Source organism: Diadema antillarum, unplaced genomic scaffold (assembly GCF_040938485.1).
Source record: "Diadema antillarum isolate AM-2024a unplaced genomic scaffold, OU_Dant_1.0 seq00000358_RagTag, whole genome shotgun sequence".
Classification (NCBI taxonomy): Eukaryota; Metazoa; Echinodermata; class Echinoidea; order Diadematoida; family Diadematidae; genus Diadema; species Diadema antillarum.
In genome coordinates, this window is record NW_027271364.1 from 1,299,974 (window position 1) to 1,323,497 (window position 23,524).

General features: G+C 40.6%; 1 protein-coding gene across 1 annotated transcript in view; it reads right to left on the reverse strand.

Moving 5' to 3' along the window:
• Nucleotides 1–1,941: 1,941 nt before the first annotated feature.
• LOC139731119 (coiled-coil domain-containing protein 77-like) overlaps nt 1,942–23,524 on the reverse strand; it is a 42,054-nt gene continuing 20,471 nt past the window's right edge. The window contains exons 8-10 of the mRNA XM_071642000.1: nt 4,700–4,825; nt 2,901–3,053; nt 1,942–2,088 (exon numbers count right to left, since the gene is read on the reverse strand). Of these exons, the coding sequence (XP_071498101.1) occupies nt 1,942–2,088; nt 2,901–3,053; nt 4,700–4,825 (426 nt within the window). The remainder of the gene's footprint in view (nt 2,089–2,900; nt 3,054–4,699; nt 4,826–23,524) is intronic.

Sequence of the window (23,524 nt, forward strand, 5' to 3'; positions counted from 1 at the left end):
GCTGCCATAGACACAGCAGAGCTCAGCAGAGCCAGAATTAACAGTCATATCAAATACCATCGCTTCAAAATGGATATACTCGATATCACACTCCAGCACATAACCAAAGGCTGCTATATGGCTTCAATCGACCTGCGAGATGCCTACTACTCAGTACCCATTGCAAATGAACACAGGAAATATCTGAAGTTTCTTTGGAAAGGGAACATGTGGCAATTCAAAGCCTTGCCAAATGGGCATACACCGTAGCTCAGGGCTGCGGGTGTTAAATAAAGATACTAAAACCTCTCATTGTCAAAGTGAGAAGCAGGAGTCACATAGTCATTGCATACATTGCTGCCACACTTCTATTTTCAAAGTCACGAGAAGGGGCAACAAAAGCAGTCAAAGAAATTGCTGAACTTCTTTCCGAGTTAGCGTTCGAAATACAGTACATCCTGATAAGTCAGTCTTTGAACCAAATGCAACACAAATTTCTAGGATTCAGTGTGTTTTTGGATACAATTTAAGTCTGTTATGCTGTGGAGAAAGTACTAGAAATGCAAGATCTATGTTGTGACCTGCTTTAACCTTCCCCAACAATTTAAGTTGTAGCTTCAGTCATACTGGAGGCACCTCTACACTATCTTAGACTCAAAAAAAGCTAAAACTTGAGTTCTGAATGCCAACATAGAGCATTTTGACAGAAAAATGTCCCAGCAATGTACAATATGTGACTAGCAGCACTGGTGAGTAGAGGGTGTGGCTACTGAACACAGCAATAAAGACAAGACTATTAAACCCTCCTATATGCATTCCTAGTGATGCATCAGGACTAGGTTGGGTTGCTTCCAATGATTACACCCACATTGATAAATGTTTTACCCTGGTTTTCTCAAATAGCATCCCTTTTGGTTATCAATAACTATTCTAGATAAAAAATTAAACGTAAAAAACAATAAAATACACAAGAAATTCATTTTGATACAATTTTTTTTTCACATAAATTCATTAATAATACTACAACAAATATCTAAAGAAAAAAATAGCCCATTTGGAGCTTACTTAGGGATTAAGAGCTTAAAATCTGTTGCAAAAAAATATGCATAAATTGTCATAATAAGCATAATTCAGAAAAAATGACCATGCTTTGGAAAAAATGAATAATTAATACTTGGAGATAATGTAACAGGTTGCATGCCAATTTTCACCCCAAATGCGCGATTGACAACCGAGATCTTGGGGGCCAAATAAGAACCCCCCCCCCCCACATTCCCCAAGCTATCAACAATTTCAAATTAGTTAAGGAGATGTGTAGAGTGGAGAAATAAAATGCCCACCACTCCCTACCCATATAAAACAACTATTTTTATCATGGGTACTCTAATCAGGTTCCACACAAACGATAGCAAGGTAACCATGGGATGATCAAATCTATGTCCTCACTTTCGAGTCTAACGCATGAGAACTGAATGGGCTTCTGACTTTATTTCTTCACTCCACATACAATTGTACCTCATAAAATGAGGATCAAACTTCTCAATGTAAGTTCTTTTTAATCCTTTCTATAAATCCTTTCATTTTAGGAAACTGCTTTGAATAGGGTAAAAGATGTCAAAAATGTCATAGCAGATGACAAATTTCTCTGTACATGTCAGCCTATTATCCAACATTTCAACCAGCATTTTGAGTACCACACTGTCAATGAGACTACAAAACTAGGTCATCATCGAACTCATCGATTCCGGTGGGATCATCACTGTGAGATCATCACAGCACTTGCCTAGACATTGCAAAGCACAATGCATGAGACGTCTCAGCCACCATCTCTTAGAATGGAAGACAAAACTCGCAGCTTCTTCCCACAGAGGGCACACCTTGATGCATCTTGGGTTTCCTGTTGCCCAGGGCAACAGTGAGTAGGATTGTCTTGGCACTGGAATCACCGAACACGCTCACACATCAGAGTCTCCTAATATCATTCTCCATGCCGTACACCATGGCCTTCAGCCGGTGGAGCTCCCCCTGCATCTCCTTGGACTTGCGGGCCATGGTGTGGACATCACGCAGCATTCTCAGGTCCCCGTCCTCCCCTACCCCTAGTGTAACCTGGTGGGAATAACAAAGAAAACAATTCAGAGAGAGACAGTTTTGGGTGCAATGAGATGAAGCCATGTTGTACCTTACAGCAAAACATATCAAAGATATTACTTTTTTTTTTCAAATACTCATGAAAGGACACCATATCTCAAAATGAACAAGCATCATCCCTTCAAATCTGAGAATATGTGCATAATATCTTGGATTCCCCCCCCCCTGATGTACAGTTATCAAAATTTCCTCACTCCATTCTTTTTTTTCCAAACTTTATCCTAACATTTCATAACAGCTGGTGATCGACACACACACATCCACACATCAATGTCAAAATTCTGACAAGAAACAAATAGTTCCTTTCTCGTGCCGTCTTTGCTCTCAAAACAAAATGTGTAAAGAACAGAAAACACAGCAGTGTTGACATTCACAAATCCAAAATAAAGGAAGATTCTATCAGTAATTAGAGAACTGAGAGTTGAAAATATGGGTATTCATTTGCTGAAAATAGTGTAACTACTATAGCAGAGGAAACGAAGAGAAAATATTCTGGCAGGAGGGACAGAAAGAACTTTCTAAAGTAGAATGCCTTTATAATGACAAAATTTCATGCACATTAAAAGCATGGATATGCACATGTATGTTCTTATAAATTGGCATAAAACACAAAGGGTGTGATGGCAGGTATTTCATCAATATATCTGATCTGCTATATCTTTTGAACAAGACTAGGCTGGGTTAGAAATCAAATTGATCATCACACCAACTTTTGTCTAGCATTAGACTGTGGAAAAGAGTCTCTATCTACCAAAGGCCACCTTCCTTACCTTAAAGAGCTGTTTCTCCACATCCTTCAGCCTTGACCTCAGTGTCTTGATGTCGTTCTTGAACCCCTCCACCTCCAGATTGCGTCGCTTCTCCAGAGCCTCGTAGCGCTGGTTCATCAGCTGTAGACGTCTGCTCAGCTTCTCTGTTCGGCCCTGTCAGGCAAACAGCACGCAATATGACACAGATAATGCCTCTGTAAGAGGTGTAATATAATGCTTGACATCCCCCACAGAGAGGCATTTTCCCAAAGTGCATGGTGCTGTGGAAAATATTGCCCCCACAAGGAAAATATATCTCCAGAGGGAGTATGAAGTATATTAGAAAGCTAAAAAAGGCAATATTTGTATTATATGGTCAGTATGAATACACATTATTCAATTCTAGCCCTGTTGGCAGCCAGTCAAATTCTGGAATATAACCTGGCGTCATGTCGCAGCTCGCTATGTAATAATTTTGACCCATCATGACCAATCACCAACCAGTATCATGTAGACTATTTAAAATGCAGTAACACATGCCATAATGTACCCTCTGTCATACCAAAACACTGTCAGTGAATTAGTCTGTACAGGTTGCCATATTCTTGCCTAAAAATCAGTGAAATCCTGTCACAAAACAGCAATATCTAGAATGCTGGAGGTCTTGCCCTGATTAGAATGGCTTGCTGTAATTTTGGTCAATTCCTTATGCAGCTTTCTCTCCAACAATATGTGATGTCACAGTTCTCAAAAGATGTATAGGAAATGAATAAGGAATTTCACACCTAATAAAAATTCTAAGTCATCAAAAGAGCATTTGACCTTGCTCCTCCAATGGGCATGGAAAAAAAAAAAAACATTTGCCTTCATCTCAGTTACAGTTACATTAAAAAATAACATTTCCTTGACCTTCATTAAGTGCTTCAATAATCTTCTGCATTCACAAAGTTAACATGTACATTAAGGAAAAAATCTCTGTTATTAAAGAATTAATAGCAATAACTGATGTGAGGTGGGAAAAAAAATACTTTAAAGATTTGTTCATCTGTTGGATCTGATTGCATGCTCACAGTACCTGCTGGCTGGACCTCCATGCATTTCAACAGGTGACCAGAGTCACCTGTAGCAGCAATATCTCAGCTGCACAGGGACTGGGCAGGATTTGAATCCTTAATGTTGTGATTCCGCACCAAGCACGCAAACCATTACACCACCATCACCTAGGGCACTGTACACTTGTCAATTGTAGTCGTGACCCCTGGGTATCAGGGAATGGTCGGACTTGCATCGAATTGTGTTTTGGGATGTCAAACGATCCAGCCAAGTCTCAATGAAGTCCGCAACAGAAAGGTCAATATTTATACATATCCAGATAAGTCCCTGTCAGGCTGGGCAATAGTCAAGTAGAAATCCTCAGCCAATTCTCAGACGGGATGTGCAACGTTTGCCCAGGAATCCCCAAACAAGTTCACAACAGACTGGACAGCATTTGAGGCACTCTGAAAGATTCCTCAGTGTAAATGTTTGTCCTCAAGCCCTGATTTTATCTGACTCAACCAGGCAAGACAAGTGAATTTACCCAACAAACAATGGTATATTCTCAGCCCATCTGGGCAATATAACTTAATTTCCCCTGACAAATCCCAGTATATTCCTGACCCACCAGGGCAAAATAAGTGAATCTCCTGACAAACCCTGGTATATTTTTGACTGACATGGGCAAAAAAAAAAGAGCCAAAATTCCCTGCACACTTGGATGCAAGTTTCGGCCATCTCCTGTTACCCAAGGGTCAGGACCATAATATTGACGAGTGCGTTACCTTGAAGACTTCCTTGCTGACGTCCTCTTTCTCCCTGATGGCCGCTAGCTCCGACTCCAGTGAGATGACCTGCTCTCGGTACATATCACTCAGCTTCTGGGCCTGCTGTAGCTGGTTCTCTAGGACCTAGCACATTGTACACATTCAAGCAAAACGACTTCCATTTAGCATTGAAAGTGAAAGCAATATTCTCACATACCTTCAGAATTTTTTATTTTTGCTCTAAAAGGTATGCATGTATGTGTAAGAAATGTGTGAAATAACACTGTCATTTTAACACAATTTTTGTTAGGGTAATATTGAAAATGTGAAGTATTAGCCAAATAGTTTTGCGGGAAGTAAAACCGTCTATTAAAGAGCATACCAAATCTTGGTTGCTTTGTGCATTTTTATAAATCAATGATTGATAATCACCAGATCACGCCATAGCAGTGATCCACCCATCTTTGCTTCTTAGAAAATAAAATGATTGCTACAGTAAGGCATGATCAATCATTATATAACATTCTACCTATCCACACTGCAGAACAAAAGTTGTAAGCATACAATCAAAATCATTTTATATTTTTTATCTCAAAATACTACAAAACAACTCATCATCCCGGCAAATCACTTCAGCCAGGTATGTTTCTTGGTAGACCCTTTCGATATATTGCAAGCAAATTCCAAATGGTGGAAGATGAATTTTCAGCCCTTCTGAGAACTTGTGTGCCCGGGAGAACAACGAATGCACGCAATCCAAGGAATCCATGCCCGGGGGATCAACACAAATGCATGCGAGGTGCATGTTATACTTAAGGGCCTTGCCAGCACGTTGTTCTTCTGATCACACAATGAACTATGTTTTGGCTTTCATGGGCAATGTCACTTCATATTCAAGTATTTTTTACATAGAGGAAAAAATACAAAAATGAGAAAGATAGAAGTTTCAAAAGACAGGTGCATCAAAGTCTGACATCACCTCATGACATCACAATTCTTCTATTGACCGATTTGCACACAAATCTTCATGAATATTTCTCACTTTTTTTTGGGGGGGGGGGGAAGGGGGAGGGTATTCAAAGATAGATTAACTTGCATCCTGGACATCAAAATATTGCAGTGTTGTGATAATTTAGCAATGATGAGTATCAATGAAAATATGATTTTAATCATATCAATTAAGTGTACATACCAGAGGAACAGAGTAGCACGAAAATAAAAGCACGCGAATATTTTTGCTTGCCATATGTTCTCGTACTTACTGTCTTGATTCAGCGGAATTACAAACACGCGAAACTCTTCTGAACGGGCCAAGCGCGAAAAATTAGTCACGCGAAAATATCTACTTTTACAGTAATTCTTTGTGTTCAAATCCGTCGCGAGCAGCCCTTCGTACTATCTGTCCCAGGATGCATTGCACGTGACATATCAGGCTCAGTTTCCTCAGCTGAGAGCACCGCGAGCGCAGCCCAGCTACGCATCGATCTCCCATTGCACTGCTGACTGCGGCACGGTATCTGCATGCCTGCCAAGGGCTGTCGAGTTGGCGCTACTGCAGGAGTCCGTACACCTTTTAGGAGTAATGTTGCCAAACACTGTATTCCTATATTCAAATCATCTTCAATATAAATATATTTAAAATCCATCAAAGATTAATGTAGAATAGTTGCAATTTTATGACATTTTAATTTTATTGAAATATTATATGTATTGTAATAATGCCGTACTTATTTGTGTCCATCCCATCATTTACATGTACATTCATCGGCTATGTATTGTTGCCATCAGAGTGATCAGGCATACATTTACAGACGTATGTCTGCTGCTGCCAAATGCTATCACAATCCGCGATTGTTTTTTTTTTTTCGACTTCTGAGTGTGAACAATCTGAGTTCAGTCTGTCAATTTCAGAATTATTGCCTCTCTTGTTGTCCGCGACTGTTGAGTATGTCTGACGGTGGTAAATTACGACCATATAACTTTGAACCGCGGAAGAAACGCCAGCGCCAGCTTCATCATTGTACCGCCGCCCGTGGGGAGTATGACGAGGCTGCATCGAGAAGTATTTGTAAGTTTTGACGTCAAACATGTCAATTCTAATATTGGAGAGCCATCTGGTGCACCTTTCCCGTTCATTTTCTGGGTTCCGAATGGCAAAGAAACTCTTCTTCTGGCCAAACGCTTGACACATCGGCATTTTCGCGTGCGAAGTGAAGCAATAACATAGATCATGCCGCGAACATCCCTGGATCTGCTGCATGGCCGGAACCACGCGGCACGCTACCGCTTGCTCGACCCGTATCGCCGTTGCTCATGCAGGGCTCCCCGATCCAGCTGACGCTCCAAACACAGAGCAATGTCGGGCCAATACGTCACGCCGTCACGTGATCTTTCTAGCCGGCGTACAGAAATTGAACAGTTACGATTCAAAATTAGTGATGCTAAAAAATCGATTGTGACGAGTTGGGAGGGTATTTTTCAATGAAACTTAGTCATCTAGGTCCTTGATTTATGTAGATTATGGTGAAATTTAATCAAAATCGTCCGGACTTCTCCTCTAAACAGGTTTGGGACAGCTTTTAAGTGTAATGGGTAAATTCAAAACACCAGAGTAAAATGCTACATGAATACAAAAAAAAAAAAAAAAGGTTTTGTCTTTCAGAATATCATCAGAGTCTGAATTGCAGGCAGAAGCTGGTTGTGGTGTCAAACTTACATTTGAGCTAAGTGTGAGTCAAATTTATCTTCAACCAATTCACCTCACTATAGTTTCATTTTCTTTACCCTGTTGCGGACGGACTGATTTTGCTACAAAACGCATTTTCCATAGACAACTACCCAAGTATACTCGGGACTCGTCCTCATCGGGTTAATGTCTGCAACCTTATTCCATTAGGGAATTTTGATGATGGGTCACATGTGATACAGATGTAAAAGGTCCCCTGCATAGAGTCATAATTGATTGTGAAATCAATTGTAACACATTTGGCTATCTTCTTGAAACTTATGATCAATTGCTATTGCAAAGCTCTCTATTTTCATTTTTTGATTGTTTCTTTCAGAAAGGAAAAATAAAAGATTCACTATTGCGAGGCATACATGAAAATTAGATTCATGGTGTACATATTCTACTGTTCTGTTCTCCTGCTTGTTTTACTACAAAACAAAAGGCATCCAGAACACTCTGCTTTGCCACACTCCTAGACCAGACGGTGCTTGCATGACACAGATGTCTTAGTGTGGGACAATAATTCATTGACTTCAATAACTTTTTGGCTAGAGCTGCTATTTCCATTATCAAAGAAATAAAGTCACATACATACCTTTTGAAGTTTAGAAGTTGTTTTTTCTTTAACGATACAACAAAACCTGTCATGCCCTATGCTTCCATCATTGAATTGTGTGACGATAAATATACGATATCGCGACGCTAAAAGAACCCGGAAGCGTATATGGCTCGATCAATATCAATGATCACTTTTTTATACTATGGATCTTTTTTGCTGAACAAAAAAAAAAGATAAACATTCATATTCAATAGTGAAAAACACAATATCAATATTGAATATCTATCCTAAAACAAATTAATGAAAATATATGGGGTTGCTGTTTTTCTCTGCTCTTACAGCTGTAGCTGGATCTTTTCATTACCCAACATACCTCACGCATTTCCACATGACATATAGACCGTATCAACCATCGAACCACACCCTTTCTTCTCGAAATGGATGATCGAACAACAGTAAGTACCTTGTATATTAGGTTAATTGGAAGTTGTTAAAAAAAATGTTTATAGCTCCATGAGCCAATTGACAAAGTGGGTGTAGGTGAGCACAAACTGCACAATTCAGTATAGCAGGTCACTGTAGCATGCTCATACAAGAAGCGAGTTGCTTGTTTTTGTACAGCATATTCTTTCGGGTACCATCTTGTGCACGTAACAAAGACAGCTTGCTAGAATCAGGTGAAAATAACGGCATAATGAAAAGCTATCAAGATTGATTTGAAGAAAGAATATAAAAGAGGACTAGACATAGCGGGAATTGTAAAAAGAAGAGCTGACACAAATCTGTATGATTTGAATCTACATTCACATGAGTCGATACTGATATAAACTTATTCTGTTTATGCTATAAATCACGAGGAACTCCTCACCCAACAGAGAAAGGTAAGCACTGTCTCAAGAAAGTTATTGTGAAAATATGATTCAGTGTCCCTTCATTTTCATATACTTGATAGTCTTATGGAAGACATCTTGGTGGAAAGTCATGAAGATATTCATGAAAACAAAGCAAAAGGGCCATAATTTTGGGGACCCAACCCCAACTTCAGCATGATTTTTCACAATCTACAAGTGATATCACAAATATAATATAACTAGCAGCATCTGTGGAAATCCACGGGACTGAGGGCCTTTATTTTTTTCATATATGATTTTCCACATTTTCCCCACGTTTTCCCATTCCTTCATTCAATTGTGCTCTCTTCTACCCATGACCACCCTTCCCAGAAATTTAATATTATTAATACTTGCCGTGATCCAGTCTGAGAGGTTGGGATCTTCCCGCCACTTGCTATTATTGTAGAACTTAAGTTTCGAGGTGTTAGCAGCACCCATTGAAGTCCAGTGGTTGTCTTGTTGTCCCTCACCCACCTACTTCCAACCCCCCCCCACCCCCCACCCCGCAACACACACACACACACACACACACATACACACACACAGATTTCCACCCCCACGGAAAAAAAACCAAACTAGAATTATCACTGAAGGTGATTAATACCCCCGCCCCTAGTGTTGCTTTATAGTATGAAATGTCATGAGGGCAAGGACGTTAATATGCATTTGTCGAATTGGAAACAGAATGATTTTAATTTACTGCACAATTACAGAGTTGACACTGAGTATAAAACTTACAGCAAATGGAAACATGCTTTCCCCCAGCATCACTACACTTAAAGACCATAATCATACACACCAAATTTTACCTTCATAGCTTGAATGGTTTATTTTGATACAAAAATGAGTGGTTACCATGGCAACACATTTTCCTTAAAGTAACACATTGGTGTCTTGCAAAACTACACTTCTAGATCATGACACATACTAAAGTTATTCGATCTGCAAGGTTTTGGTAAAATTGTGGTTACCATGGCAATGGTTTGTGTGACAAACACAAAAATTATGTGTTCAACATCTATACCTCAGGGCCATAATGCCTACCAAATTTGGTTTCAATTGCTTGAAAACTGTGGAAGAAGTTCACTCCACAGGATTAAAAAAAAATGCGGTTACCATGGCAACGCATTGTCCCATACAAATACAAAGGACATTTTGCAAAACTACACTTAAAGAGCATCATACACACCAAATTTCACCTTCATAGATTAAATGGTTCAATTTGATATGAAAATGAGTAATTACCATGGCAACACATTGTTCTTATATTAACACATTGGTGTCTTGCATAACTACACCTCCCGATCATCATACATACTAAATTTGACCTTAATTGCTTGAATGATGTCGAAGTTATTCAATCCACAAGGTATTGGTAAAATTATGGTTAACATGGCAACGCTTTGTCCGACAAACACAAAAATTATGTGTGCCACATCTATGCCTCAAGGCCATAATGCCTACCAAATTTGATTTCAATTGCTTCAAAACTGTGGAAGTTGTTCACTCCACAAGATTTCAAAGAAAACATGCGGTTACCATGGCAACGCTTTGTCAAGTACAAGCACAAAGAGTGTCTTGCATAGCTTCACCTATAGATCATCATAGATACCAATTTTGAAATTGATTGCTTAAATACTATGGAAGTTATTCAATCCACAAGGTTTTGGTAAAATTATGGTTACCATGGCAACGCATTGTCCGACAACCACAAAAAACACGTATTGCACATCTATACCTCAATATCATCATTTACCCTAAGTTTCATTTAAATTGCTTCAAAACTGCAGGAGGAGTTCGCTATGCAAGATTTTGCAACAGACCGACCGACCGCCCGCCCAACTGCCGGCCCGACTGCCCGACCGACCGCCTGCCCGATCAACATCGCGGTGATTATTATATACCCAATTCACACTATGTGTGGCGGGGGTCAAAAAAAATCAAGGAAAAAGGACTAAAAATGCTTATGAGATTCCCCGAAAGTTCTGCCCACAGATTCACTGCCACATGGGGAGATATATACCCTTGACACTTTGATATAACCCCCTGTGAGTGCCTCCAGGCACCCATGAGAATCCACCGGTCTCAGGGCCTTGTTTGTTTGTTTTTTCATTCATATTTCTTTTCCCACATTATGAGAGAAAAATATTTTCGTCTACATTTGCTCCCTCCTTTTTGTTTTCATCAACCAATTTTGTTTGATGGATCATAGAACCACCCGTTTATCTGCTTCCGACTGTTCATTGTTATCACTATTACTATTATTATTATTATCATCATCATCATCATTATAAGTGTTATCATTATTCTCATTATTATTTGGGGGTGGGGGTGATCATAGTCATTAGTTTTTATGAACATACATGTATAGGGATGAATCAAGGGAAGGAAAAAAGATAATTGGTCAAGGATAGAAAATATCTTTTTATGCCTCTGCCACGAAGTGGTGCCGGAGGCATTATGTTTTCGGGTTGTCCGTCCGCCCGTCGTAGTAGACCGGGGGCCCAGAGGATTTATTCAGCTGAAAAGGGTCACGCTTTTTGATGGTCTCATCATATAAGGATGTGGCCAAGGGTCAATAAAATGAATTGCTGGCAAGTCACATCCTGTACCGTAAGCCTAGGGGCCACAAAAAGGGGCCCCGAAAAATGGATCTATTCAGCCGAAGGGGGTCACAGACAAAAGTTGGTGGATATTGTTCCTTTGGGTGTACTTATCATGAAAACAGCAATGCCAGCTATTTTATCCTGTACGGGCCCCCAGACAGTAGCCCCAAAGGGCCCCACCCATATGATGTTATTCAGCTGAAAAGGGTCACGGCTAATTTCTTTTGCAATGGAAGTAGTTCCCATCGGAGATATCCAAAACACCAATGCCAGCTATTTCATCCTGTACGGGGCCCCAGACAGTAGCCCCAAAGTGCCCCACCCCCTATAAGCCCTACATACAAACACACACATACATTGATTTTATTCAGCTGAAAAGAGTCAAGGCTAATTTCTTTTGCAATGGAAGTAGTACCCATCAGAGATATCCAAAACACCAAAGCCAGCTATTTTATCCTGTACGGGGCCCCAGACAGTAGCCCCAAAGTGCCCCCTTACTCCCTCCCCCCCCCCCCCCCCCCCCAAACACACACACACATTGATTTTATTCAGCTGAAAAGGGTCACGGCTACTTTCTTTTGCAATCGGAAGTAGTACTCATCAGAGATATCCAAAACACTAAAGCCAGTTATTTTATCCTGTACTGGGCCCCAGACAGTAGCCCCAAAGTGCCCCCACCCCCTACACACACACACACACACACAAACACACAAACACACAAACACACAAACACACACACACACACACACATTGGTTTAATTCAGCCGAAAAGGGTCACGGCTAATTTCTTTTGCAATGGAAGTAGTACCCATCGGATATCCAAAATACCAAAGTCAGATATTTTATCCTGCACGGGGCCCCAGACAGTAGCTCCAAAGTGCTTTGCTTTCTTCTCTTCTTTGTCTTCATCTCTTCTTCTTCTTAAATATGCGCTCCTTCGTCTTCATTTTCGCGACAACGACAATGTCCTCCTCCTCATCATCAGTTTTGCTGTTCTGGCAAACATTTTCCAGCATATCGGCTACGTTCGATTTTAGAGCGGTGAGAGCGGAAGACATGCGTAATTGAGTCTGGAAAAGCGTAGGAACAGCGTGGCTAAAGCGGTCAACCGCGTTATTGAAGCAGGAATGAAGCGAAGTAGGAACAGGCCTTGATTTTATACGAGAGTAGAGAACTTAGTGAGAGCGTCATTAAAGCGGGAAGGTCGTGCTTTGATCAAGAAAGCGGCGCAGCAGCGGGACCACGTCGGTGTCTAGTTTAGACTACTTCCCATTCTTGTGCCGCTGTTACTACGGTCAGAAAAACCTGGAATTGTTACGCTCATCCCGCAGTATTTACACTGTCACTGCTCTCTCCCCGTTTGAGCTACGATTCAAAATAGGTCAATCTTGATGGGGAGATGGGAAAGAAATATTGAACAAGTTCAAAATTTCTTCCCGATCTGTAAAATTGCCAGAACCAACCCCATCACCCAAATGCTGCTGCTACGATGCTCCCGGTCCCCGTACACTTTTGCCGCTCTCTCCCGATCTGACAGATTGAATAGATCGGGATGCAGATCTTGATAGTGGAATTACATGTGGGGACACTTTAGGAACACTCTGTGGGGCCCCATACAGCTATAACTGGTTTCGGTGTTTTTGATACCTCCTTGAGTACTACTTCCATTGCAAAAGAAATTATAGCCGTGATTCTTTTCACTTACAATAAAATAATACGGGAGCACTTTCCAGCTACTGGCTGGGGGCCCCTTAAAGAATAAAAATACTTGGATGAGTTTGTGTTTTAGGTATCGCAGCTGTTAATTCCACTGCCAAGGAAAATAGGCATACATGACTCTTTTCATCTAAAAACGCTTAATTCATATGGGGTGGGAATACCTTGGGGCTATACCTGTCAAGGGCCCTGCATCCGGACCAATTTCGCACCTCTTTTAATCCAATTCTTTAATGCTGAATTAAATTTAGCAAAAATGTAGCCTAGATGACATGGTAGTTCAATGTCATGATCTCTTCATTCAAATTCATTTTGAAACATTCACATTACCTCTAACCTTATTCTAAATAACGCTTTTTCAACTGAAATTCATATTTAAGACAAGCACCATTCCACTATTCGTTCATTCATAAATTCATAATGATATAGTCATGTGATCACCTATATGCTGCGCTCGTTCGTTCAAATTGATTTCTGGGCATCTAATTTAACATGTTCTGCAGTCAATTAAACAGATATGTTCATGTTTGACCTCTTTCCTTATTTTCTTTCATCGTAGTTATTGTTTTGTAAGCACCATAACATTTCACGTTTTCGTATTTAAGAGACCTTGACAAAAGTTTTTTTTTAACGTGCTTATCGAATCCGAAGAAGTAAGAAGCCACAAATTATCTGGCCATTACGAGCTCTTTATTTCGAGCGGTCGGCCAGTTCCAGGAAGTCAAGGTTATGATCCTCAAATTTTTTTTTAAAATAATTCTTTCTATGTCTTCTAGAGATATACGTCTGTATCTATTGTGCTGTCATGACTATAAAAAATGAAGTTAATCTGCATTACTGGTACACGTATAGGCCTATAATGACGTGTATGAAAGAGAAGGAGCGTTACAGAACAACCAAATCCAGTTATACTAGATAAAAATATGATACTTTTACTGCTTTATAACAGTAATTTATAGATGAAAAAAAAACGCATATAGAAAGACACGTTAAAATGTTCTCACCTTTAAAAAAAAGAATAGCATGATGTAAATTTGAATGAACATGTTTGAAATTTGACTGTCTTTCGCGAAATTTAATGACTGAAATACCCTTTTTGGCAAGTCAAGGCGAATTTGAATGAACGTAAGGCACCAGCCAATTTGAATACCCATTTTACGAATTCGAACCTTCTATCAAATAAACCAACAAAAGTGCGAAATTGGCTGGGAAAACCTAAATGGCTTTGATGTTTTGGGTATCTATGATGTAAACTAAGGCCTACTTCGATTGTAAATGAAAAACAACTAAGACTCTTTTCAGCTAAATGATGTCATAATAATTATGTGGGGGAGGGGCACTTTATGGCTACTGTACCGGGCCCAGTACAAGATGAAATGACTGGTTTTCGTAATATGGTCATCTCGATTGTGCACTATACAGAAGTATGCTTCCTTTGCAAATGTCTTGGGTGTTTTGCTACTGTAACTTATAGGACCCCATATACAGGATAAGATGACCTGCTTTTGGTGTTTGTGATATCTCTGTTCAGTAGGCCCTGATATTTACATTACAAAAGAATTTGGAAGACCATTTTCAGCTGATTCACAGTACATGTATGGGACACTGTGGAGCTACTGTCTGGGGCCCCATACAGGATAAAATAACTGCATGGCTTTGGTATTTTTGATATCTCTGATGGGTACTACTTCCATTGCAAAAGAAATTAGCCGTGACCCTTTTCAGCTGAATGAAACTAATGTGTGTGTGTGTGTGTGAGTGTGTGTGTATGTGTGTATGTGTGTGTATGTGAAGAGGGGCAGTGGGAGGGGGGGGGGGGGAGGTGGCACTTTGGGGCTACTGTCTGGGGCCCCGTACAGGATAAAATAACTGGCTTTGGTGCTTTGGATATCTCTGATGGGTACTACTTCCATTGCAAAAGAAATTAGCCATGACCCTTTTCGGCTGAATGAAACTAATGTGTGTGCATGTGTGTGTGTGTAGGGGGTGGGGGGCACTTTGGGGCTACTGTCTGGGGCCCTGTACAGGATAAAATAACTGGCTTTAGTGTTTGGATATCTCTGATGAGTACTACTTCCGATTGCAAAAGAAAGTAGCCATGACCCTTTTCAGCTAAATAAAATCAATGTGTGTTTGAGGGGGGGGGGGGGGAGGGAGCAATTTGGGGCTACGAGAAACTAATGTGTGTGTGTGTGTGTGTGTGTGTGTGTGTGTGTTTGTGTGTGTGTTTGTGTGTGTGTGTGTGTGTGTGTGTGTGTGTGTGTGCATGTGTGTGTGTGTGGGGGGGGGGCACTTTGGGGCTACTGTCTGGGGCCCCGTACAGGATAAAATAACTGGCTTTAGTGTTTGGATATCTCTGATGAGTACTACTTCCGATTGCAAAAGAAAGTAGCCGTGACCCTTTTCAGCTGAATAAAATCAATGTGTGTGTGGTGGGGGGGGGGGGGCAATTTGGGGCTTCTGTCTGGGGCCCCGTGCAGGATAAAATAATTGGCTTTGGTGTTTTGGATATCTCTGATGGGTACTACTTCCATTCCAAAAGAAATTAACCGTGACTCTTTTCAGCTGAATAAAATTAATGTTTGTGTGTGTTTGTACGTAGGGCCTATAGGGGGTGGGGCACTTTGGGGCTACTGTCTGGGGTCCCGTACAGGATAAAATAGCTGGCATTGGTGTTTTGGATATCTCTGATGGGAACTACTTCCATTGCAAAAGAAATTAGCCGTGACCCTTTTCAGCTGAATAACACCATATTTGTGGGGCCCCCTGGGGCTACTGTCTGGGGCCCCTTACAGGATAAAATAGCTGGCATTGCTGTTTTCATATAAAGTACAACCAAAGGAACAATATCCACCAAATTTTGTCCAGGACCCCCTTCAGCTGAATAAATCCATTTTTCTGGGCCCCTTTTTGTGGCCCCTAGGATTACGGTACAGGACGTGACTTGCCAGCAATTCATTTTATTGACCATTGGCCACATCCTTATATGATGAAACCATCAAAAAGTGTGACCCTTTTCAGCTGAATAAATCTTCTGGGCCCCCGGTCTCTAGCATCCGTCCGTCCGTCCGTAATGAATTTTGTGGGCAGCGTAACTAAAAATCCTTTTGAGGTATCCTAATGGCATGTATGTGTATTAGAGGGTGAAGTCGTGCCTATCAACTTTTGGGTGCACATGCTCAAGGTCAAAGGTCAAGGTCAAATACATGAAATTTCACTATTTCCACCATATCTATGCAATGCTTGAAGATATTTTCTTGAAACTTAGTGTATACATGTATTAACCAATTAAGATTCTCTGGTGAAAGTTTTGGGTCATGAGGTCAAAGGTCAAAGGTCAAAAGGTCAAGTAAAAATATTAAAACTTCACTTTTTTCTCCGTAACTTGGAAATTGTTCAAGGTATCTTCATGGAACATAGTATATACATGTACTGACTGGCAGTGCTTATCTACAGAATTTAGGGTTCATGGGGTCAAAGGTCAGGGGTCAAACGTCAAGGGCAACACTTCAAAATTTTACCATTTCCCTCATTTATGCAATGCCAGTAGGATTATTTTTTTTACACTTGGTGTATGCATGTTTAACCTAATAGAGATTCTCTGGAAACTTTCTTTTTTTTTCTTTTTTTTGCCTCAAAGGTCAAAAGGTCAAAGATCAAGGGAAGGTGCTGAACTAACTTTTTCCTCCGTATCTCGGAAGTGGCTCAAGTTATCTTGAAACTTTCTACATACTTGTACATGTACTTATGCATGTTCTGCCTGACAGTGATCATCCTATGAATTTTAGGGTCAAAAGGCCAGATGAAAATGGTAACAATGTACTTTTCAATACAGAAATTGCACTTTTTTCTCCATACCTTGAAAATTACTCAATGCATAAACTTATGAATGGGTCAAAGTCAAGTTAAAGTCCTTAAATCCCCAAATACATGCTCTCCTATTCATCCAATCAAACCTAGGTCAAGGAAGGTGAACATTCAACACATTTGTGACAAACTTGTCATTTTAATATTTTGCCAATTTTGTGAAAATGTAATCTCACATTGTCCACATGTACTATAGACCTATTAGGAGAATCATGCATTATGGCGGAGGCATACCAGTCGTCTTAACGACATTTCTAGTTCCATCATGTAATACAAAGGTTACTCAACACTTGATAAACAGTTCAAGTAGTTTCATTATCATTTATATTTATTTTCGAACATTAAAACAATTCACCTGTTTGTCACTCTTCCACCCATCCTTAATTATGGATCATACAATTGTAGCATCCCCCACCCCATTCATTTGCATCGGCCTGTATTATCATTATCATTATTATTATTATCATTATTATTATTACTATTATAATTATCATTATTATTATTATTACAGGTTTTCCCGCCTGATTTCATCGGCATGCGATTTCATGAGTTTTTCACACAAGGGTGTAAAAAGGGCATTCAAATTAAAAGTGCAAGTGCAACGCATTAAAATTTGCATCCGCACCACTGTAGAGAGGGAATTCAAATTCACGATAAGGCAAACAACTACAAAGTATGGGCAGTCTTATTCATTGTTGCTTTTATTCTTTGTAGTTACTCAGCTGTTTTGAATACTGTATATGCAAACTTAATAGAAAATTAAATGAAAAACATTGAAATTTAATTTATATTTTATGAGTAATGGGAAGATAGAGAATTCAGCCATTGGCTGCGCATTAGCCATTGGCTGAATTTGCGTAATATGAGAGGCTGTTCCGCGCGCAATTGCCATCTTTAAAAGCTGATGACTACTGTGAAAAATATTTCAAGATAAAATAGTTTTTGTATAAGCCACATTTAAAGCTGTTCAGAGAAAGGGAGGGAGCGGAGGGTGCTGAATTTTCTATCCTCCCATTACTCATAAAATATAAATTAAATTTCAATGTTTTTCATTTAATTTTCTATTTTATCTCGAAATGTACGGTAGAGAATTGAGCCATTGGCTGCACATTAGCCATTGGCTGAATTTGCATAATATGAGACTTCAAAGATTTTCACAGTAGTCATTGCTCTCAGAGGATATATGACAGAGATATAATGTTTTTGGGCAACTTTACCTATTATGTTTACAGAACTGTATCTTGTCCCCTCCTAGGGGTCTGTTGTCCCATAACTGCTTGTCCAAAAGACGTTGCCTGGGATGTGGGTTTCAGGTAAACATTCCTGAACGTGGATTCACTTTTCCACCCAGCATGTTTGAGAATGTCTGCTAATGGAAAATGATTCCTCTTGGCAGACGAGGTTGCCGCTGATCTTGTTGAATGTGCTTTGAAGAGATCAGTGTTGATACCTGATGCTTTCAACACTGTTTTAATCCATCGAGCGATGGTTTGCTTTGATGCCCTCCCATGAGGTTGCTTGTAGGTGACAAACGATGCATTCACCTCCTTCCTCAATGTGCTTGTTCTGTACGTGTATTCCTTACGTAGTGTACAACACAGAGTTTCTTGTCCTCGGGAAAGGCTTGCAGAGTTACTTTCACTCCTACATTCCCAGTTTGACTCTGCTTTATCAAATCAGCCACTGCTATCTCCACACAATCTTTGGACACCTTCACATTGTCAAGGGTTAGGTATGAAAGTGTATGCACTCTTTGGGCGGAAGTCAACACGGGTAAAAAACATACTTTGTGTGTCAGTTGACACAGCAAAATCTTGTGAGCTGGAGTAACGTGTCTGAAGTAGTTCAACACCTTCCCTACATCCCATATGAAGCTGTATCGCGGAGTGGGTGGTCTGAGATTGAAGATGCCCTTGAAGTACCGGCATATCCAAGGACGTGTAGAAATGGTGTATTTCTTGTCCCGTAAAAGAACAACTGATGCGAATGCACTCCTTGATGTATTCAAGGTGCTGTAGCTTGCTCCATTTTTGTAAAGGGAATAGAAGAAAGCAAACAAATTTCCCACCTTTGTATGGGTCCTAACACAAATGACATTCGCGACAAAACCTTTGCCACTTCCTGATATACCCCATGTACTGATCCTTGGTAGACTTCCTCCAAGACGCTGCCATTATATCAGCAGTCTCTTCTGTCAGCCCTTGAGCTACGAAATGTTTGCTCCAACCCTGCAACATAAGAGGGAGAGATGTGTAAGTGGATGGGGTCTACCTGTAATGGGTTGAGTTAACAATTTGTGTTTTCGCAATTCCCAGGGCTCCTCCAGTAGCATATTACGTAGTACGGTATACCAGGGCTGTGTTGGCCAATTAGGCACTATCAAAATACCCTAGCACCATCTTAGTTCGATTTTTTGGAGACACTTTGCAACTACATGTAGGCTAAAGGGGGGAAAGGCATAAAATTCTAAAGGGGTCCCCAATCAATGGTGAATGCGTCTACTGCCCATGTCCCTGGATCTGGTCTCCAGGAGACGTATGTCGGGAGCTGGGCATTCAGTCTGGTAGCATAAAGGTCTACGCTTGGTAACTCATACCTCTGCACCATCTCATCTTGAATGTCATCACTTTTACTAGCTGTAAAGGTGATTCTCATTTCAGATGTATTTAAATGGAAACCCAGAAAGTCAATCTAACGAGATGGTTCAAGTACCGATTTCTCCGAGTGAATAATGAACCCTAGATTAGTCAAAAGGTCAGTGGTGGCTTGCACAGCTAAGCGAGTGTCTGCTTTATTGTCCCCAGTTATCAGTGTGTCGTCCAAGTATGACAAAACTGTGTGTCTCTGTTGTCTTAGTAAAGCAAGCACTGGTTTCATTATTTTGGTGAACAGTTTTGGGGTGGAGGATAAGCCATTTGGCAAGGCTATGAACTGCCATAATTGGTTTTTCCATTTAAACCGGAGATATTTACGAGAGTCTAGGTGAATGGGAATTGTGTAGTATGCATCACGGAGGTCTACTGAAGCCATATAACACCCTTTTGAGAGGAGTAGAATACCAGACTGAATATTATCCATTTTAAAGTGTTGGTACTCAACACTTCTGTTGAGTTCAGACAGGTCAAGAATTAATCGAACTCCTCCATTCTTTTTTGGTCTCGTGAAAACCTCTGAAATAAATTCCCCTTCTTCATGGACACATTTTTCAATGACCTGTTTCTCTTCCAGAACAAGAATCTCGTGGTCAATCTTGGCTGTTTCTTCAGCATTCCATTTGTAAAAATGCAAAGGTTTTTCTCGAGAAGGGGGAAATTTTTCTGGGTCAAACTCTAGAATATAGCCATGAACTGCTTGTAAGATGAGTGGGTCTCTCGTGATATTTTCCGAAGCAGGGAAAAATGGCTTCAGACGACCTCCGACAACAGCTGGTGCTGTTACTAGATCGTCACCTACCTGTTGAGAAGTAATGTCTGCTTCTATTTCCTCCCCTGGCTTTGGCTCTGCCTGTGGTAGGTTGGCTGCTTGTTGCAACCCTCCCTCGCTGCTGACGGTGTGAAAGTGTGAGGAGGATCTCGTGGTCTCCCCCTCCAAGCCTTCCCAAAAAAAGGCTGTGCAGAAGAACCGGCCATGGGGTTGGAATGTGATGTTCGGCGGTCATAACCCCTCCCCGAAGGACGGGCAAAACCAGTTGACGTGTTTTGACGGCGAGATGTCACATCCAGTTTCTTGTACGGCTGGAACCGTGATTGCTCTCGTGTGAAGCGTGATAATCTGATTTCATCATGCCTGACATTGTTTTCCTTTGATCTTGGATCTCTTTCACTTGACGCCCCAGGTCATCTCCAAAGTACTTTGTCACTTTGTGAGAGGGCTTGCACAGGTGGTGGAAATTTGAGTTCATGTCAGGCTTTATGCTGTCCTTTCTCATGCAGTTGAGGAAGAAATTTGCATGGCAGAGAAAGGCTGTAGCATCCTGCTGAGCTTCAGACAAAGTCGCTGGAAGGGTACGAGCAAACGCGTTTATCCCTTTCAAGAGGGATGACTGGATCATTTGTAGTTTCAGATCCCTGTGTCTCGTCCCCGTAGAGATGTTCTCCCAGATCGTGCTGTTAACTTTAGGGGTTTCCTGACATGTGCAGTTCGATGGGCTGGGGTAGCGTCTTGCTGCTTCGTCGAGAGATTTTTTGTCAAGTTTCTGTCCCATCATATATACAATAGTGTCTGCGACATCCTCATCGAGTGGTTCCCCTATCCTATCCTTTCGAGGGAGCCACAAATTTCTGAGCCATTCGTGGTATCTTGAATTCTGGCCGTTTGTCTTTATCTGCCTCCTGGAGGCCTACGTCCGAAAACAAGCTGACCGCATCATCACGGTTCGCCGATAGGAAATCAGCCACGCTGCAATTATCTGCCAATTCTATGACGGGTGGTGAGCTGCTTCCCCTTTGCTTGTCGCACTCGCCATATTCATTAAAACAATCCTGCGGCATGTTGGCATGTTGTTCTCTATGCTGAGCTGTGCTCAAGGTCTCCATCATTTTCTCGAACACTGATTCGAGTTTCCCAATGCGGGACATAACCTCCATGCTATTCTCTGCTGTAGTCGGGTTCGGAGCTGTAGCAGCTGGTGCGGGCGGGTTCGGCTGTGCCTTCCCCGAAGCCACGGGGCGGAATGCCTTAGGCCTCCCGCCGCTAGACAGAGTTTTGCCTGCAGCCTTCTTCTTCGCTGCCGGAGCTGGGCTGGCCTTAGGCATTTTTTTTTTTGGGCTTTTGCATTCTCCGATTTGTCAGCTGGTTCATCCATGCCGAGTACGAAACAAACCAACAATATTCACGCTTGTTAGAGAGCACGAAATTAGCTCGGTACTTCCACGGATTTCGATGATATTTTCTGATTTTTTCGGTCAGATAAGAATCGCTTCACGATCAAACATTGCGCTGGAACGAAGATGGCGATTGCGCACGGAACAGCCTCTCATATTACGCAAATTCAGCCAATGGCTGAATTCTCTACCGTACATTACGAGATAAAATATACCTTGAAATGTGACTTTTGACTCATACAAGCTAATAACCCATAACCCCACTTTCACACATATACATTTACACTTTATTCATATACGATTTTAGCCACAGCTTCATTAGAGGGTATGCGTGATCATCTCGAATACGGACAGGATTAGTGGATGAAGCATGACCTTGACAACCAGAAAAAAAAAGAAGATGGCGATATAACCCTTTGGTGAAATACAGATGTAGGTCTATCTACAGCTGATCAGATGGCGGCAACTTATGATAAAAATGGATCAATATGGATCTGGACGTACAATATATATGAACCCTAAGATATTCTGGGATGTGGCTATTCTGTAAATGTTACATCCATACTGTTAGGGATGAATTAAAAATGACAGAAAGGTCAACGGGAAAGAAATACATCCGATACAATTAAGATAATTGAATAAAACTTTGAAATGAAAATGAAATTGTATCATCAAATCGTATGACAGTGAAAAAAAGACCCGTAGAAGGTGTGATTGTTGATTGAATGAGAATGTTAAAAGTATGAAGTTGTGTTCCTATAAATGAAATTGAAACTGGTATTAGGCATGAATTTGAACGTCTATCCAGCTGATGTGAAATTGAATGAAAACTTTGAGTCATTAAATTGAATGAATTTCTCTCTAAATTGAACGAAATAAAATCTAAAAGGAATGATAGGTAGTAAATTGAATACTCAAAGAATTAAAATGAACCGTGAGAGTAGATAAGTGACCAAAATCGCTTGAATTTGAATGCCTTTTCATTAATTCGGATGCAAATCTGATAAAATTGGGCAGGAAAACCTATATTATTATTATCATTTGGGGGAGGGGAGAGTAGAGCCATCAGGGTTTTGGACACAGTAATAGAGGGATGAATTAAGGGAGGTGGAGAAGTTAATCTGTTTAGGATTGTAAATATCTCCCCCCCCCCCCAAATTTTATGCTCTTCATAAAAATCGCGAACACAAACAGTGGAGCTTGGTTCAGCAGACGGCATTCAACACCAGGCCCAACACTAACTACATGTACCAGCAATACATCATAATTTTTATGTCAATCTCCAGACATTGACATGATTTTAAATTCAGTTTTATAGCTGGTGCCTGTGCTGAGATAGCATTGGCACTACACCTAGAACCAAACTTGAAATCAACCAATGTCATAATTTATGGTACAAATTATGTTCAAATGACATGCTTGTTAAAGCGCAATAACTCTGAAATGTATATGAATGAAATGTTTCATACTACTTTTTTTCTCTTGTTCTTTGCTCTTCCTTTTTGTCAACTAGTATGCCATCTCTGTTAACTTTTTATTTCTTCTGCTCTCCATTTGTGTCTTGCATCCATATGTGTAGCTTGTATGTTTGAGGAACGGTTCCATAAAATTACTTCTTGCAATGCAAATGGTTAACAAAAGTTTCAGTGGG